The following is an 18976-nucleotide window of genomic DNA, read 5'->3' as shown; positions in this document are numbered from 1 at the left end:
TGGTTACCTATGGAGAGGGGTGGGAAGAATAGAGACAAAAGCAAGACTCCTCTGAATGTAACTTATTATAAAGCTTTCATTTGGAATCATGCAAACGTTTTACGTATTTTTTAAAAATCAATCTAAAAATAGACGAATGGAAGAAGATTCCATATTCAGACTATTTTTCACTGTCATTGAATCCTCAGTTTAACTGATTGCAAAACCCTACACTAAATGAATGTACTAATTGTACACGTACACATTTCTCCCGCTTTTCATGCTTATTACAAATTGCCAGTGTCTGCCACCAGCCTGGCTGTATTTTGTCCTGAGTTCTGCTGTAAATTACTCAAATATACTCTAGTCTAATGAAGTACCATATGTGCCCGAGTTCCTCTCATTACACTCTGAATTACAGACCTACTTTATGATTTCAGAACTAGCAGTGGCAAAACGAGTACTTCATCACATGCTCAGTGGTCTTCAATCAGTGAGCTTTATGGTTACAAATTAATTACATGAAATCTTCACTGCCTTATCTCTAGAGTCCAAGCTGGAACATAAAGAGCTAAAGTACGGAGATGAAAGTGGTTCCACGACTGAAAAATCTCCCTCGAAATCCTTCCCTCTCTTCCCTTCCGGTTCTTTCCCATCATTTCTTTGTCACTCTGAGCCTCCAAAACTAAGCTCTTATATTCAAAAGGGATGACGACGTTTCCCGGAGCTTTCTGAGAATAGGGCAAAGATTTTGGGAGTAACAGGAAAGGCAGAAAGAGGGGTTGTTCCTCCACACCACCTAAAAATCCTGAGAAAACCCAGGGTGGGGAAATTGCCAACCATACCTATCTTGAGGATCTACAGGTAAGGTGCGAGATCTCCTAGAGATCTGAATCTGTCAACCCAAGGCCTCTGCCAAAGGGAACAACACCCACAGCATCCTACTTCTTCCCACGGTTTCACACAGGACTGGAGCTCGTTCACACTCACTGCCTCTGCTTCCAATGGAAGGATTCTCGGCATGGACGTTCTTCAGTGTTAGCTGCGCTGCTGTACTTAGAATTAAAAGCTCACAGAACGCATCCTCCCACTTTCATTTTACCTGTATCTCCTTGCTGAAGAGACGAATATAGCTCAACAACTCTCCCCCAGCACCTTCACAGGAAGGGGCAAAGTTGGCGAACTCACTAAAAATTGCCGAAATAAGCAAGCTTCCTTTGAAGAGAGCCTGTGAACCAAGTGATTTTCCCTATTCTCCAGATGATGGCCCATCCCCATCTTCTTGGGTTATAATTACAAGGGGCTTCAATTTACCTTGTAGTGAGACCCACTCAAGGAATGAGTATTAACTAAGCTTGGAAAAACTAATCCATCTTTGGAGGAAAAGAATCAGGAAATTCATTGCTTTTGGAAAATTTTAATATAGCAATTAAAGAGTAAGATTCTCCCAGGGACTATTAGGTATGGATTCTAAATATAAAATCTACCAGATAAGTGCAAAATTATAAATATATACAAGTAATTTATAGGATCCATTTTATGCATTATTGCTTAGGAATGAACATCCCAGGTTCTAAATTTAACTACCTACCATCTTCTCAATGATCTACAAAATCTGAATTGGACTCATCTCTCATCATTTCTTTTACAGAAGAGTCTATATCAATATTGTTTAAGAGATGCCATGTTTCTGCTTAGGAAACCAGTGGTCATTCCACTGTCTCCCCAGAACTTGGCACAAATTAGCTGTTTAACAAATACTTGGTGAATGGTATTGTCATTCCCAGTATGATTTGTCATACTATCAAATTGAGTCTTTAATCACTGCGAATGTAATAAAGCTGGCTATATCGTTTAATACCCTATAGCTATAGGTCATTATGCTATAAAGAAAATATTCTATAATTTCTCAAGCAAACATCCTCAGCAGTTAATGGTTGAAGCAGTCCATCCTTTGTCATCCTTGTACCTCTAGATACTCAGACTTCACAGAGTAAATTCAACTACTCACCTCTACACAATACTGAGACAAAGCCACCACTGCCAAATGATTTTGCGGGGAGAAGTCACAGTACTGGATGGTGCTGTGATGGCCTGTATGGATTTCTGCCAAGAGACCACTGGTATGAACGTCAAAAAGCTGTCAACATAAAAGAGAGAGATAGCTATGAAAGTATAAATTATTTTTAAATAAGCTATACCCAAACTAAATATAAATTTATTTTTAAAAGAATATCCTATTTCAAATATAAAGTATAAATCCTGAAAAAATAATATAATTACTAATAATCAGCACAAATGACAGTCATAAATAAGATACAAAACCATACACATATACTTTCAAAATAGTACTCATCTTGAAACATGATTCTTATATAAGAAAATTTATCACAGATGATCTCTCAGGCTGGCCTAGAGAGACATAAAACCTTTGTGAATGAATAGACTAGCCAAATTAACATACAGAGCAGTTCTCCCTAATGCTTGTTTACTCAAAAGAGAAAATGGATACTCACAAATGAAGATGATCAAAATAACATAGAGCGGAGGCTTGCTAAAATGAAATTAGCGCAATCATTTCTAGTTCTCTTCAGAACTACCAAATTACTCCATTATGATCAATCGTTTTCTCATTTTTGAACAACAAAAAAAAAGGAGCTATTTTTGAATAATTCAATCTTCTTCAATTTTTGAAAGATTTTTAAATGCTGAATAAACTCTTCAAAAAGTTTTTGCCAAATAATAACAGCCTTTACACCCATATATGGTACAGCAATTTATGACCAAGGCGGTCTGAAGGAAGGGGGAAAAAAGCGTCCAGCGGGAGCCATGAACATGTTCTGTGAACGCAGAGATCTGCGAGCACGCAGATGGTAAGCAGCACAGCATCAGGGTCCAACAACAAAGCACAGGAAATCACACTTACAGCGCTTCCCAGGACAGGTCATTCTTAAGAATTAGCAGCTGATGGTGATAGAACAAACTTGGCAAATACGGAATACGCAGCTGCCCCAATTATTGGACGGCAAAAGGACTTAACAATAGGAGTGAGCTAACAAAGAGTTGAAAATAAGAGGCAATGGAGAGACCCAAGAGTAAGAAATTGGGATCTACATGTAGTTAAGAGTGATCATCAGTAGCTGTATTTAGCAGATAAAATAAGGAGCTGGTCCAGATTATTAAAATAAGAGGCATTTCATGCAATATAATATTATTTTCCTTTCTCACTAGAACATCTTGTAAAATGTTCAAATTCATTAGGGAAATGCAAATCAAACCACAATGAGATGCCACTTTACTTAATAGAATGGTTATAATAAAATAATGAAAAATAACAAGTGTTGACAAGGATGTGGAGAAATCAGAACTCTTGTACACTGCTAGTGAGAATATAAAATGGTGCAGATGCTATGAAAAAAATGTGGTGGTTCCTCGAAAAGCTCCATATAGAATTTCTATATGACCCAGCAATTCAACTCCTACGTGTATACACAAAAGAAGGAAAAGGGCTCAAACAGACACTTGAAAACCAATGTCCCTTGCAGCATTACTTACAATAACCAAAAGGTGAAAACATCCCAACTGTCCATCAGCAGATGAAATATTATGTAGCCATAAAAAAGAATAAAGTTCTGATATATGGTACAATATGAATAATAGCATGGTAAGTGAAATGAGCCAGACGTAAAAGATCCAATATTTTATGATTCCACTTACACGAAATACTAGAACAGGCAAATTCATAGACCAAAGGTTACCAGGAGTTCAGGAGATAGGGAATGGGGAGTTTTAATTCCTGGTTACAGAGTTTCTGTCTGAGGTGATGAAAAAGTTTAAGAAATAGTGGCGATAGTTGTACATTGTGAATGCAATTAACGGCACCAAATTGTTTATTTAAAAATAACTAGAATGGCAAAGTTTACATACATATTTTACAACAAAAAAATTTTTTAATTTTCAAATCTTGTAAATGTAGTGGTTCCTTTTATGTTCCTGCAGTCTTTCACAAACTTAAAGACAAAAACGAGATATTTTTCTTTAGTTTCCTGCTAAAGGGGTATAAACCTATAAGCGACCAAGATCTAAGGGTCACAGCTACTAGATCAATAACAATAACATAGACACCCCCTCAGTGAATTTTTATATTGCTATATGGTATGTTTCAACTGTGTTCCTTAAAACGTAAAATTTGGGTCTATGGCCATACCACCATGAACAAGCCAGATCCAGTCTGATCTCAGAAGCTAAGCAGGGTTGGGCCTGGTTAGTACTTGGATGGGAGACCACCTAGGAAGACCATGAGCTGTACATGTAAAAAATAAAAAATAAGGGATTGTAAGCTGACAAGGTCCTTGAATCTGTAAGGTCGACCAAGGGTTACTTCCCCTAAAATAAAATAAAATGTAATATTTGGTATGTGGTGATGGAAAGAAATCTAACCATGGGCGGTGAATACATAATGCAATATATATATATGCATTACTGTTAAATTGTACACTTGAAAGTTACTAGATTTCGTTAACCAATGTTACCATAATAAAAATTTAAAATAAATTTTAAAAGGAAATAAAGAAATATTTAAAAAATAATAAAATGTAATATTTGGGTTGGGAGGAACACAAAGAGATTGGTAAAAGTATATACACTTTATAAGATGAATACAGTTTGAAAATCTAATGTATAACAAGGTGACTATAGTTAAGAACACTGTATTGTATAACTGAAATTTGCTAAGAGTAGACCTTAAATGTTTTCACCAAAAAAAGGTAAATAAATATATGAGGTAACAGATATATTAACTAACTCAATAGAAAGGAATCCTTTCATAATGCATACAGATCATCATGTTACACAGGTTAAATATCTTATAATTTTGTCAATTATACCTCAATAAATCTAAAAATAAAATTTAATGCTGTTATTCAAGTCTCTTAAAATTACTATTAGAATGGAACGTCACTGAGCCATAAATCAGAAAACGTGGCTCTCTGAATCACGATGTAACTTTTGACAAATTATCTGGCTGCTCTGAACCTCAGCTTCCTCATTAGTATCACAGGGCTATTGAAATCTGCTATGTCCCTTGGATATTTATATATGTCCCTTGAATATTTATGTCAAAAATTATACGTGAGGGCACTCTCAACACTACATTGTAAGTTATTATTAGATTTGAAAAAGGAGGAAGGCATTTCCTTGTTATTTACTTTTCTGGCATATCTTCTTTATTTACTTCAGCGAAATCTCACAATCGTCCTCAGTCATTGATGAGTATCTCTCTTTCACAGCCACCAAATCATAAAATTTTAGGAGTAAGAAAGCACTTTGAAAATCACCTAAATCAAAGTATTCAAAATTGTAAAACGACAAAAAAAGTGATACAGAAACTATTTCATGTTCTTAATGAATCTGAGAAACACTGGATTAAACAATACTAACTGTCTCTGTACATAGGACTTCCTGAGGACCTCTAAGGGGGGAGCAATCAGTGCATAGCATCCCCCAAACCAGTAGGACTAAGGAGCCCTCTTCTCAAAAGGCCTGTGGACATTCCCTAGAGCACAGTTCTGAGAACCATGAGAGGTTAGGGAGACTGCCCCCAATCACATAGCTCCACTTTATATCAATGAACAATGTAAAATGCGAAAAATCAACGTAAGTTTTAATTTTTCGTTAAATTTGGCTTCTTAAAATACGAATACTTACGAAGATTTTATTTTTTGCTGCCACCATTATCCTAGAACCATCAGAAGACCATGAACAACATTTCACCATCACCTCCATTTCCTCTTGAGGCTCCTCTGAACTTAGGAAGAACTGCTTCACTTTAATGCTTTTCCTCTCATTTGCTGATTTCACATCCCAGAACTTCAAATTACCAAAAAAAAAAAAAAAAAAAAATTAAGTTTGTTTTAAATTTAAATCACACCTCTAGAATTTCATCAGGATTAAAAATCTCACAAATTATTCACTTTACCTAATGGATTTTTTTTTTATTCATGCATAACTTTTTATAATTCTTTTAAACTAAGTACTCTAGTTTCAGCACATTCCCAAAAAGAAAAAAAAAATTAGAAGCACTGCCTGAAATGCAGAGTGCAAAACTAAATGAAATGTTAGAGGAGCCGTGCATTCTGTGGAGGCTAAAGATTAGGTGTCGACAGTAAGGATGCGCGTGGAAGAAGGGCGAGATGGAGACTCACACTTGCCACTGCTGCCCTCTGCTGTGCTAGTCATGAAGTGCACTTCACGTCTACTATGTGCACAGCATGGACACAGCACAGGACCCAGTCCAGGGTGAGTTATAACCTAGCAGAGCATCCAGAAACATAAGGAAGTCCCTGAAAACAGAAGACAAAGAATAGGCTGAATGGAAAGAAGAGACCTTATGTGTTTGGTGGGGCCAGACTGGGCTCTAAAACAACGGGATCCTGAGGAATGGGATACTAATAACAAACCACTCGCTTAGCAGAGCCATGTGAGCAGCACAAAAGACCAAGGCCTTCGAGAAGATCCATCTTTACTCCCATCTTCACAGAGTGATAATGACTGCCACGCGCAGATCAAGGGTTGGCCAAGAACAAAGAACAAAAAACAAAGCTGTTTCTTAAGTTTTAATTCCACTTCCAAAGCACAGCGCAAGGTAAAACTCGATTTTTCTGGCCAGGCTCATTTTCAAGTCTCTCTTGAGTTTAGAAAAGTATTATATACACTAAGAAATACAGCCAAAACCAAAACCTTTCCCCTTGCAGTAACTATGGATAAATTGGAAGAAGCAAAAGAGACATCAGGTACTAAGATAATTAGCTTTTCTTTATATTAGAGGCAAAAAACGAAACAAAACGAAACAAAACCCTAAACAAAAAGGCCAGAAGCTTTGGTCACATCAGCCAGAATATATAAGAAATCACACTCTGTTTCCCTCTTAATATGAACAACAAAGCAACTACTACCTAAATTTAAGAAAGAAAAAAAAAAAAAACTAACACAACCCAATTTTATTACATCTGTCTAAACCACACCTTCTGCATGTGGACCTGACTTTAGATCCTGTCCAAGGAGTGATGAAATTTCATATATCAAGGGACCAAGTAAATACCAGCCATCAATTCTGAGCGAGTCACTGCACTGTATTTAGGGACCCATGTGCACCCTGGCCCTTATGTGATTTAAATGGCAATTTTTATACAAAACTCACATTTTGAAACAGTTTATCATCAGGGCCTGAAAAATACATGCTTATCGACATGATACCCTAACGAAATGCTTAGAAGATTACCGAGTCATTTGGGACAGGAAATAATTTCACAGTTCTTCATCCTCTCAGAAAGTAAAAGCTTTAGAAGACTTTGACCTTGAAATGCTGTTATCCAACATCATTTTGCAGGACCTCTGCTTACTACATGGCACTATATCAGTGCAAACCAGCCAACAATACTGGCTTAATAGCACTGGGAAAGCTGCCACAACACGGCAGTTCTCACCAAGAGTGCAGTAATGTCTGTCCCCTGCTGCTAGTGCTGTGTGCTCTACAATCACATTTTGATACTCACACATGAAATCAAAGTCCTGTCCCCGAAAACTTAAATTTTTTTTTTTCTTTTGAGTTTGGAGTGGAGAAGTCTTATTTCATTTGAAGGGACACAGCAAAGGTTTATCACCCTGAACACATTTACTAACCACTCTGCTAGTCGCTTTGAGATTATATAAATAAATCAGATATAGATACTACTCTCGAGGAGTCTGCAGGCCAGTAAAGGAGGTAAGACAAGCTCATAAATGACTCTAACACAAGATATGTCAGATGTGTCATTTGAGAGGTAAAGATACAGCACAGTGGGAATGCTATACCCAAGCTATGGGCGTGAGGGAACACTTTGCAGAGGTGGTCACCTCGCTCTCCTCCCTAAAGATCAGCTTGCTTTTACATCACCTTAAGAAGAACAGAATTTCAACACCAGAAAGACAGGAGGAACACTCTAGGGCCTAAAGGGCCAGCATAAGCTAAAGTACAAAATGGGAAAGCAAAGGCAATCAGAAGAAAGGACAAGTACAGTCCGGGGGTAACATCAGGTGCCTGAATACCTCCCCAACAGAGCCCTCACCTGCTCTTAGGGCACCTTCTACATCCTTTTACCATTTTTATGGTTTGTCTATTCACCTACCTTTCTTACCAACTGGATTCTGAACAACTTCAGGCCAAAAATTGTTGTTTTGTTCTGTTTTTTATTAGCATTTAAAACCCAAATGCCTAGTATAACATCTGACACATAGTAAGTTTTCAATAAGTGATCAATAAATACATTTTGAGTGAACAGACAGGTTATTCCCATGTTTCAAGCACAGGTGAATAGAGACAACAGCATTACTGAAAGAAATAAAGTTCAGGTTAAAGATGCAGATAGAACACACACACTCATCTCCACACCCTTCCCAAACCCACCAAGACAATAGTAAAGAGAATTTTTCCCTCTAGGCATAATTCACAAGGTGAGGAGAGCGAAGGAAAAGATAACAGCAACAAAACTGTAAAGGCTAGAAAGCAGAAAGACAAGTGATAAGAAGCATCCTAAAAACGGAATCCTGAGCCGATAGTGGGGAAGGCCAGGAAGCCGCCCAAGTCACACCGCAGAACTCCTAAAATGCTCAGGAAGCATTGCACCTGGTACCTGCGGGTAAAGGTGAAGCTAAATCACAAGGAATCATTGAAAGTTCCTTGAAATATCCTCCCTGACTATGCAATTCAGGTTGCTATGCCCTTACTTTGGCTGAAAAGAGAGTTATTCTACACACAATACAGCTGAGAGCAGGGTCACCATTCTGAAAACAGGGAAATTAAGATATTTCAAATGTTGAGAGCTCCACCTAGACATCTTCACAGAACTTGCCAGCCACGTAGGAGACTGAAGGTTTTCCCTGAATACCCCTCCAGAGCTTCACAAAAGATCTAACAACTCTTAACATCAAGAGTTCACCATCAAAAATGACAGCCAATAAAATTCACAATTTCCTATCAGCTTTTTGGTGCTGCACTTGTAAAAATAAGCAGATATCTGAGGATTAGGCAACTAATACATGTCTCTAAAATGTAGACAGAAACCAGAACAGGAAAAAAAAAAAAAAGTAACTATACTGAAATATGAAAACTTCAAAAAAACCATTATTCATACCCACAAAAAAAATAAAAGATATTGCATCTATGAAACAAGAATAGGATAATATTAAAAAGAGAACTCATCATACAAATGGGTACTGAAAAATATGATAGCAGACATTAAAAACTCAATAGAAGGATAAGAAATAAAGCTAAAGAAGTCTTCCAGAAAATCAGACATATAGACAGAGGAGAGAGAAAAAAATAAAAAATTATCTGAAACACAAAGACATCCCAGAAAGAGAAAACAGAGAAGAATAAATCAAATAATTTCAAGGAAATGTCCAAAACTGAAGGATATGAGTTTCCATCCTGAAAGAAACCAAGTGCCAAGTACAATAAAAGATAACAAACCCACACCGAGGCACATTATCATAACATTTAAAAAAAGAAAAATGACTAGGGATAAATAAAAGATATTAAAAGCTTCAAGACAGGAAAATAGATCACATATGAATCAGAATGGCTTCAAACACCTCAAGCTTATAGAGAGTCAAGGACTTATACATTTACCGCCAATAGATTCTTTCTTGGGAAGATAGAGGAATTCTCCACCAGGCTGAGAGAATAAACCAAGAAAGAAGACAAGTAGTTCAGGAAAAAAGGGGTTTAAACTCAAGAGAAAAATAAAAGGAATACCCAGGATGATAGTAAAAGGATATCCCAGAAGGGTAGCTGGACACTGGGAATATAGTATCACCTCTCAGAATAGAGCAAGACAGAACCCTCCAAGAAAGTTATTTCTAAGAAAAAAAAAAATGTATCAAATAACTGAAGTGTGACATACAAGAAGTAATTTGAACAAGGAATAGTTTGAAGATGAACTAGTGATACGCACATTAAAAAAATAAGAAATGAAAAAACAAAACTACAATGTCATATGTGCAACACATTTAGTACCAAAGAAAACAAAAAGTTGTATGAAAAAGGTACAAAAATTCATCATATACTATATGGCTCAACTGTGATCAGTCATGATGACATAAATCCTGAACGATGATCTAATCAAAATCATGAACCATATAGAAACCACAAAAAGTGGGTCAGGTTTGGGAAGAAAAAATAAGTACTTCGGTTTAGAGCACAATAAGTTTGAGGCACAGAGTTTTATTTAAGTGACAAGAAGTAGCAGACAGTTAGGGATGCAGGACACGGCACGTAAGAGAAATGAGGGCTGGAGACAACACATCTGAAAGTCATTCACACGAGAGAGGAGAGTTAAAGCCATGAGAATGGATGATCTGGGAAGGAAAAAAGGTGACGGAGGTTAGATGCTTCAGAACAGGCATATTTTAATGGGCAGGAAAAGAAGTTAAAGAAAGAGTTAGAGAGGTCGGAGGAAAAAGAAGAGAACAATGATATCAAATAAGAGTTTCAAATGGGAAATAGAGGTGATTAATGGGGAATTGAACAACTGGTATCACAACAAAAAAAAATATGTTTGGGTAAATACAAATATCAGATTTCACAGTAATCCAAAGAACATTAGACTTTATGACAAAAAGAATAAAGACTAAAAATAGTACTGGATTTTATGCTTCAAGGGAATACAGGGAAGATGGGACCAGGCTCAAAAAGCCTCAAGTAATGAATAAGTAGTCAGGAAATGGAGGCGAGCGTAGGGGACTTAAGTCTAGTCATAAAGGAAAAGATAAAAACAGAATGACTGTTTCAGAGGATGACACAATCAAACAAGAATCAAAGGTTTTTCATTCTGGTTTTATAATGCTTAGGAACGCCCAAGAACATCTGTAGGCTGTGGGGATAAATCTAAAAAACAAAAGCTAAAGATGCAACGTAAAGGAAGGAACAATTGAAGCAAGGTGTCAGGAGAAGGACGAAAAAAAGGACAGTCGGCATACGCAGAGGACCTTCTGGGCACTGAGATGACGAATAGAGAGAGAGAAGTAGAGATTTTTTTTACGGCAATGTTTGAGGGGGCTCCTGGCGGGGAGCCCTTGGTGGGTGGTGTCAACCCTCTGAATAGGTATAAGGTAAGGCTACCTCTACGGAATGGAAAAAGATGCAGCGACAGGGTTGGGGCGTAAGAACAGCAGAAAACGCTGGGAATAGGCCTGATGGTGAATACAGAAAAATCAATTTTGTGTGAACAGACTATAATTCAGCAGCAAAGAAGGCACAGTTGAGTTGCACGACTTAAATTTGTAGAATAGATAAATGATCTGGTTTCACAACTTTGTTAAAGACTAAGCAACCTAATGTTAATGGAGTAATACTAAAGATAATAGAATCTTCCCAGGATTTGGAATTAGCAATGGAGATAAGGTGATAGAAGAACCTGACTTGAGATATAAAATGCCTTGTTTTGAAGTCATCCACTTAGTAAAACCAAGAAATAACAGGTTCACGGGACTGAAAGAATCTCTCAGAAGCGGGTTGCCTTAGCTCATCGAAAGGTACTTTGAAAAACCTCCTCTGATATGACTCATCCTAAAGGAAGGAATGGATATTTAGTACTTGTAGATAATATGTCATAGAGGCCAAAATCCACGTACCTGATTTTGGTCCTTCAGACCATCCTACATAAGAATGCTCCTAACATCTACCAACAGCTAGGAAATTCTATAAAGTAGAATGCTACTCAGAAAGGATTCCTAAATGCCCTGAAGTAATTTATACAAAAATGAATTCTCCTCAGTCAGCAGCAAAGAGAAACCAAAGATGAAACCACAGGGTCGGCATCAAGAGACTTTGCCTTGCTGTAACTTAGGAGTCACTAGTAGCATTAACAAGTCTCCTCCTCTAGAGATTCTAACAAATACATCGTGCCTGGGAGGGTTTAAGTGTTTCCCTGGAAAAAGTTTATGTCAAGAAAATTTATTGAGTGCATGTCCTGAACACCACTGTGTTCTATGAACTTCAGAGAGCTACAAAAAGAAGATGACAAAGTCTCTGCAGGTCATAAACCTACATCCAATCTTACCAAAGAAATAGAAGATGAATGAAAATGAACGGTACAAAACAGTTATAAATGAAAATCAAGAGAGAAACCAAGCAGTTTCTTTCTACATAAATACAGGTATAAAGACATGTTTATATGTACTCAGAACGAGACGGATGAATATTATAAGAGATCACTTTTCTGAAAAAGGCTTTGCATAAAGTTCTAAAGGTCATTAAAAACTACGAACAAGTGAAACAGGGGCCAAAAAATCCCAAGACTAATGAAACATATATAGGAATAGTAGCTGAAATAAGCCCCAAAATCACTTGCTCAGAGTAACAATGTATTAGGGCAAGAAGAAACAAATTGGATACGAACAGAGGCAGCAGAATCATGGAAGGTGAAGAACCTGAGCGCCAAAGTAACTAAACAATTACTGCTTATCTAAACAGAGTAGTGCGGAATCATTACTATTTTACTCAACCCTATAGAACCTGGGTTTATCGCAATTTATAATACGGTACTTTTGTGTCCCAGCTAAAAGTGGCAAGATGAAAATAGAGGTAGAAAGGTATTCTAGCAGCTCTGCACTGGGATAAAGAGAAGTGAAGAGTGCATCTTGGAAAGCTGCTATCAGACATGAGGAGACGACAGCATGAACCACAGGAAACACTACAGAATGGGAGGGGGAAAGGTAGACCAAAGACAAGGAAGTCAAAGATGGATTGGACTTAAGATTAAAGGAAGAAAGGAGAACCAATAAACAAGAGGTTAGAATGATGGCAGAGACAAGGAAAATGTGGGATTAGGATCTTATTTGAGAAGGAAGGTATAGATTTAAGGAAGAAGAATTTAGTTTTTTAGAACTATAAATTTCAGGAGGCTGAAATAAGCTTTTTTCCCTAGCTCTGTTTTTTTCTCTGTAAGACTTTTCAAAAACAAGAAATAATAACATAAAAGGTAGGAAAGTAATAAAATAAAAGGCAGGATCCATAAATGATTAAAAAAAAAAAACAGGACCTATACAAATTTGATCCCACAGATCTCAAAAAAATTTTATGAGGCCATAAAATATATAACATATGCATAAAAATTAAGAATTCAAATTATATGACCTTTAAAGCATTGGAAGTAAACCATTAATAAACGATCATTATGATAAGCAACTACAGTTGTATTAAATATGTCCCTGGAAGTTGAAGGAAGAAGCTCTTTCTGTAGAAATGTGAAAATAAGAAACCTAATTCCATAACTCAATTCTAAGCCCATAAAATTATAACTCATTTTAATGATGAACAAAAGCATACCTTTAATGTTCCATCAGCTGAACAACTAGCCAAAAGCTTATCGTCTGGTGAAAATCTGCAGTGATTGACTGAATTGGTGTGGCCAAACATGGTATTTCGACATTCTGTTTGATTCAAATCCCAGAGCTATTTGAGAAAGATGCAAAGATAATTTAAAAACTATACTGAATGGGGAAAAGTTAGAAATCATGTAATATTCTTCCTTCCCTCGCATTTAAGCCTTTGCAGTTACAGGCAGATGTTCAATTCACAGTAATACAAAGGTGTCAAACACAAAGGTGAACTTGTGATTAATGAGTAACGAGGCGGCGGCCCTTAGAGTAGCACCTGAATCTGCTAAGGGACTCAAAGGCTCGCCTAGACGTTTGGTCTGAGCACCAAATTACTAACTGAACAATTACTGCTTATTTAAACAGAGTAGTGTGGAATCATTACTCTTTTACTCGACTCTATAATAAGTAATGTGGAAAATAAATCACTCTCAAATTCTTTTAGGTGCTCGGTTATCTGACTCAAAAATTACTCATTTCTGAGATTTCCCAATGCAAAGCTTGAGTCTGCTAAGCTAAAAATCTATTAACACTCTAAAAAATGACAAAAAATACAAAGATAGCAATGATAGGTATAAATATATTTGACAGGAAATATAATGGGTTAGAAGAGCAAGTTATCAGGAATCAATCAACCAAATCCAGAATGCAGGACATTCCACAAGACGAATGACTCAATTTCTCTAACAAATCAATAGCTTAAAAAGAGAGGCATAAGGGAAGGGGAATTTTTATAGACTAAAAGAGACTTAAGAGACCTAACAACCAAATGCCACCTAAAGTTTAGATTCTCAATCCAGTAAACCCATTGGTAGAAAGATGTATTTTGAGACTAATGAGACTAATGGACCAGGTATATTACAAAAGTATTGTTTAATGTTAGGTGTGATGATGGCAGAATACTTATGTTTAAGACCTCAAAGATGCATGCTGAATTTATATGATGTATTTTGCGTTAAACGACATGATATCTAGGACTTATTATAAAATGCTCTAGACCAAAAAAATGGTGGATGGTGGAAAGCAAATAAGATTGGCAAAATACTGATAATTGTTGAAGCTAGACGATGGGTAGCACAGAAGGTTCATTATTATTCTTTTGCCTTTTATGTTTGAAAAGCATTAAAAAATGTAAATAAAAGGGGCAATAGTCATCCTTGGTGGTTTATGCTAACTCAATTAAATACAGAAGAAGAAACCATTTATCCCCATAATCAACTCTGGTAAAAATCCTTTGGAAAAGATTGGTTAGCAAAGCAAGTCCTGTTCTTCATGTCCCTCTATCTTTGGCTCCCAGTCCTAGATAAACCAAATTCTTCAGATAAGGCAAGTTACACGGGAGCAGCTTTAGATTTACACATTTTCATTGGCTTCTCTCAGTTCAAGAATCACAAGAATTAATTCCAATAGCCCTCATGGTAATGCAGACATGGTATGACAGGACTTACAGTAAAAATTGCCCTTAATTAAAATTGTCGACTAACCAGTAACCCCTTCCCACATCTTAAGAGATTTTTGTATATATTTAAAAAGAGGAAAGAAATATAAACTTCTCACCCAGCAAGATGTTAAAAGAAACATCAAAGTTAATCATATATAACTACAAAAGTCTTATTTCTTTAGAGGTGGGTTCACCCAAATAGGGCAAAGCTTTTCTGAAATAGTGCAACAGTCTTATTTTTAAAGGTGGGTTTATTCAACAGGGTAAGCTTTACTGGGTGAATGTGAGTTATAATGGTGAGATAATTTTATGTTACTATATTATTTTGTTATTTTAATCCTATCTGGTGTTTTCAAATTGTCCTGCTCTGCAGGACCCTGGGGATTCTAAAATATGCTTGAAAGGCATCATGGGGGACAGGGGAATAAGAGCAGGAACAAGAGAGAGTAGAAATGCAGGCCCATATTCCCACTTCAAGAAAAACGGGCTTTGTCTTTTTTACACACTGAGCTTCTACGTAAGTTTTCTTTTGGAGAAAAGAAAAAAGGAAAAGATTCAGCTTCCTGAAAAGGGGAGGAGGGCAATTTCAACAAACATTTCCATGTTTTCTTAAATTTTTTAATAACAGCTTATTTAAATGTCAAAACACAGAGTCTCTGAGGTTTTCCAAACTGAAATGTTTTATCTGCTCTGCCCAAAAATACGATGTCCCATTGCAAAAATGGTGTGACATTTAGAAAGAGAGGGCAGAAACCAAACCAAAAAAAATCCAAAAGAAGTTAGCAGATATTTCTGGATCCCAGAAAATTTAATATAGCTATCCTTAGCATGCCACGTAAGGGGGAAAAAGAAAATATTTTATAATTTATAATTATAAAACATAATTAGACATGTGAAATGAATTTCCATTATTGGATTGTGTTTGTTAATTTTTTTCCTAACAGCACTTTTCCCCTCCTCCTTGCGATAATGGAACCTCTCTTTTGAATCAAGCTCCACTTACAATTCAAGTAAAGCTGACCTCACCTCATTCGTCCCATTTCTACATGACTAAACTTGTGATCCTTGGTCAATCCAAGGATTCTATCCTACTGGCCACTAGGGTTATTTAGCAATGAGCATATAACCCAAACCAGCTCTACCAGAGTTTTCTCTAAAATTAAATCTAGAGAGCCAGGGAAAAGCAAGTTTCTCTTCGTCTGTAATTTTGAGTTGTAAGATCCATGTAAGCTGAGGAAGGCCACAAAGAGAAAACATGCCTGAACCAATAAATAGGGAAACAGAGTCTAGAAATGGAGAGGGAGTGAGAGCCTGAAAACGTATTTAAGCATCCGGAATCAGCTATGCTTAAAGCCAAGCTCTCTAGTATTTTCAGTTAAATGAGCCAATAATATCTTTTTTGTTGTTGTTTTTGAGCTAATATGAAAGTTTCTACCACTGCAACCAAAAGAGCCTTAATTAATATAACATATGAGAAAATCAAAAGAGATGCTCTGACGTGTCTACAACTTTATCTACATAATTTGCGTTATCCACACTTACTTTGAGGAGGCAGTCACTTGACGCAGTGGCTAAGAGAAGGCGATGACTGTTGTTGGTGAAGTGGCAGCAGTTGACTTGCTCTGAGTGCTCCTCATAGGTATGTACTAGTTTCCCAGTCATAGAATCCCAAATCTAAGCACAATAGAAAAAATAAAATTTATAACTACCATTTATTTTCAAATAAAGCACAACCTATGTGAGCTGCTTTGAGGATGCTATCCATCCTGTCTGCCAGATTTTCCTGGTCAGACATGACGAATCTTCCCTCTTCCTTAAAATATGTCAGTATTTTGCCAGGATGCTTTTTTAAAAATTACATGCAAGTCAATACATGTGTGTCTTTATAGTATAATTAGAATCTCAAGAAAACATTACATTCTTCAAGGGCAAGATTTCACATGTTCATATGAATGAAAACAGACAATGCTATAAAGATGATGGAATAATGGAAGGATGAAGTCTAAGACCTGGCTCTACCATTTATAATTTGCATGTCCCTGGTCAAGTCCTTAATTTATCTAAATCTCAGTTTCTCCTCTGTAAAATGGGGATACTTATCCCTGTCCTACATATGCATGGTACCAAATGAGAGAAATGACATAAGTGTTCTGCTGACTTCGAGGTACCAATGGATGAGTAGACACATGGCTCGGTGAAAAAATAGACTCCAGATTCTGAGGGAACCTAGCTTTCAACCCAGGCTGTTAGTTATTAACACGAGCTTGGGCAAATGACCTCTCTGAACCTAAAAATACTTACTTTGCAAGTTGTACTGTGAAATTGATAATGTATCTAAGAAACTGTGTCGTATAAAGCCTTGTGCAGTATTAAGTTCACAATAAAAAGTAATCAACATTCTAATTACTCTGTAAGACAGCTAAGCGGTCTGTTCCATCTAACAATAAACAAAAGAAATAAATTACCTAATGAATTTTCACTGGGCTCTGGACGTCTCAGAGGTACTAATATCCCTCCCACAGCATTTTCTTTTTATCTTATCAAAGCATTCCCCAGAGGTCCAAAGAGTTTCTTTTATTTTGAAGTTCTTCTAATTTCTGCCTCTTGCTTTACATTTTGAATTCTTAGAACAGGAACTTGGTAGTATTTCCTTTTACTACACAAGCTTCGATTCTGGAACTGCTCAGAGTGGCTAACTCCAAGTCTGTCTCAGAGGAGAAGGTACGGAGTGAGTTAACTGGTTGGTTGTAGGGAGTCTACCCGGGAAGTCCAATCTATCAAGAAGTAGATTTTTCCAAGGTCTTAATTTCGTCTGGACACTCCAGAGCCCTCTTCAAACTCCAGGAAAACTCCCAAGCCAACTTTCTTGCTCCCTCATTCACTAAGGCTCACCCATCTAACTAGATTCAGCACTCCGCAACCCCTTAGAAGAAAGCTTAAAGTGAGGTCCCCACTCCACTTAGCAGGTAAAACATTCCCCTAGACTTCACTATCTCTTATATTCTGCATAAATGCTCTGGCTAAAAGCCAAATTTAGGGATAAGAGATGAGAAAAATTAAGAAAGATAAAAATTTGTGTTTAAGTCTTTCTCTATTTGCTTTTTAGACTAGTAACTTAATTAATTTGTTCATCCATCTGGTTTTGCACTGAATATAAGCCAGGACATAAAGATAAAAACATACAGGTTGCATTTCACAAATTATATATTTTATAACGGAATCCAATCTCAGACAATAATTTTATGCAGTAACACTTCTAATCACAGTGCAAAGATTTCAACTGATATTTAACCCACAGACCAGTCAATAAAACGGCAGGCAAATTTATTAATTTGCAATTGCTTTTCCCAGCTGCCTGGTAAATATCTCAGGCTGATCATCCTAGGCATCTTTGCTGGTACTTAAAAATAAATAGTGTTCAGACAGCATTAAATTACAATGGATAAAAACTAGTTTGCCCCAAGTTAGTAACTCAACAGGCAAGAGTCCTTTAACCCTACTTACCCTAGCCCCTCTATTATGGAAAAAGAAAATGAATTCTGTGGTGATTACAACTTAAGAAGAAAATGTTTCCCTACCTTCACTTTTTTATCAACTGAGCAGGTTGCTATAAATCTGTCATCTGTAGAGAATGCACAGCAAAGCACTTCATCTTCATGAGCCTTGATTTCTAGAAGTTTCTCTCCTGTTTCAGCTTTGAACACCTACACAAGCAACAATAAAATCTTTTTACTACATACCACTTAACCATGAGCCATTAGTCAATAAAAATCTTTCCTTAAAAGATCTTAACCACTGTTCTTTTGCAGCAAAGACGAACCTTGGCACGATCACTCCAAAAATCAGAATTTCTGTCAGAATTTGTATATTTTAACATAAACAGAGAACTATCCATTGTTAAATGTTTACTATATCAATAAAAAGAACTGACAGAGTATAGCTCCAGTTCTTGAGAACTGTTTGGCAAATTCTTAACAAATAGAGAACATATCATGCAATATGCTTTCTTCCTGGGGCTGAAAAGCTACAATTAATAAAATTAGTAATAAAGTACACATCTAAAAATAAGATTTATAGTCATAATCTTGTAAAGACTAAAGCTATGCTAAATATAAAAGTTTTAACTAATCTGATCCCGAT

The 18976-nt window shown here is 36.5% G+C and overlaps 1 protein-coding gene and 1 pseudogene across 3 annotated transcripts in view; one reads left to right on the top strand and one right to left on the bottom strand.

The window, feature by feature from the left end:
- APAF1 (apoptotic peptidase activating factor 1) overlaps positions 1–18976 on the bottom strand; it is a 63078-nt gene that overhangs the window by 22676 nt on the left and 21426 nt on the right. For 2 of the 3 annotated variants that reach the window (XM_016158232.2, XM_016158233.2), the window contains exons 14-18: positions 18415–18540; positions 16379–16510; positions 13346–13471; positions 5686–5847; positions 1991–2119 (exon numbers count right to left, since the gene is read on the bottom strand). In XM_016158232.2, coding sequence (XP_016013718.2) covers positions 1991–2119; positions 5686–5847; positions 13346–13471; positions 16379–16510; positions 18415–18540 — 675 coding nt within the window. Of the gene's footprint in view, positions 1–1990; positions 2120–5685; positions 5848–13345; positions 13472–16378; positions 16511–18414; positions 18541–18976 lie in introns of those variants that run through there. The other variant, XR_001598531.2, reaches the window with a different exon arrangement.
- Positions 4173–4291, top strand: LOC118614863 (annotated as a pseudogene).

Source organism: Rousettus aegyptiacus, unplaced genomic scaffold (assembly GCF_014176215.1).
Source record: "Rousettus aegyptiacus isolate mRouAeg1 unplaced genomic scaffold, mRouAeg1.p scaffold_m13_p_2, whole genome shotgun sequence".
Lineage (NCBI taxonomy): Eukaryota > Metazoa > Chordata > Mammalia > Chiroptera > Pteropodidae > Rousettus > Rousettus aegyptiacus.
Note: the sequence above shows the minus strand (reverse complement) of the source record. Positions and strands in the feature narration are given on the sequence as shown.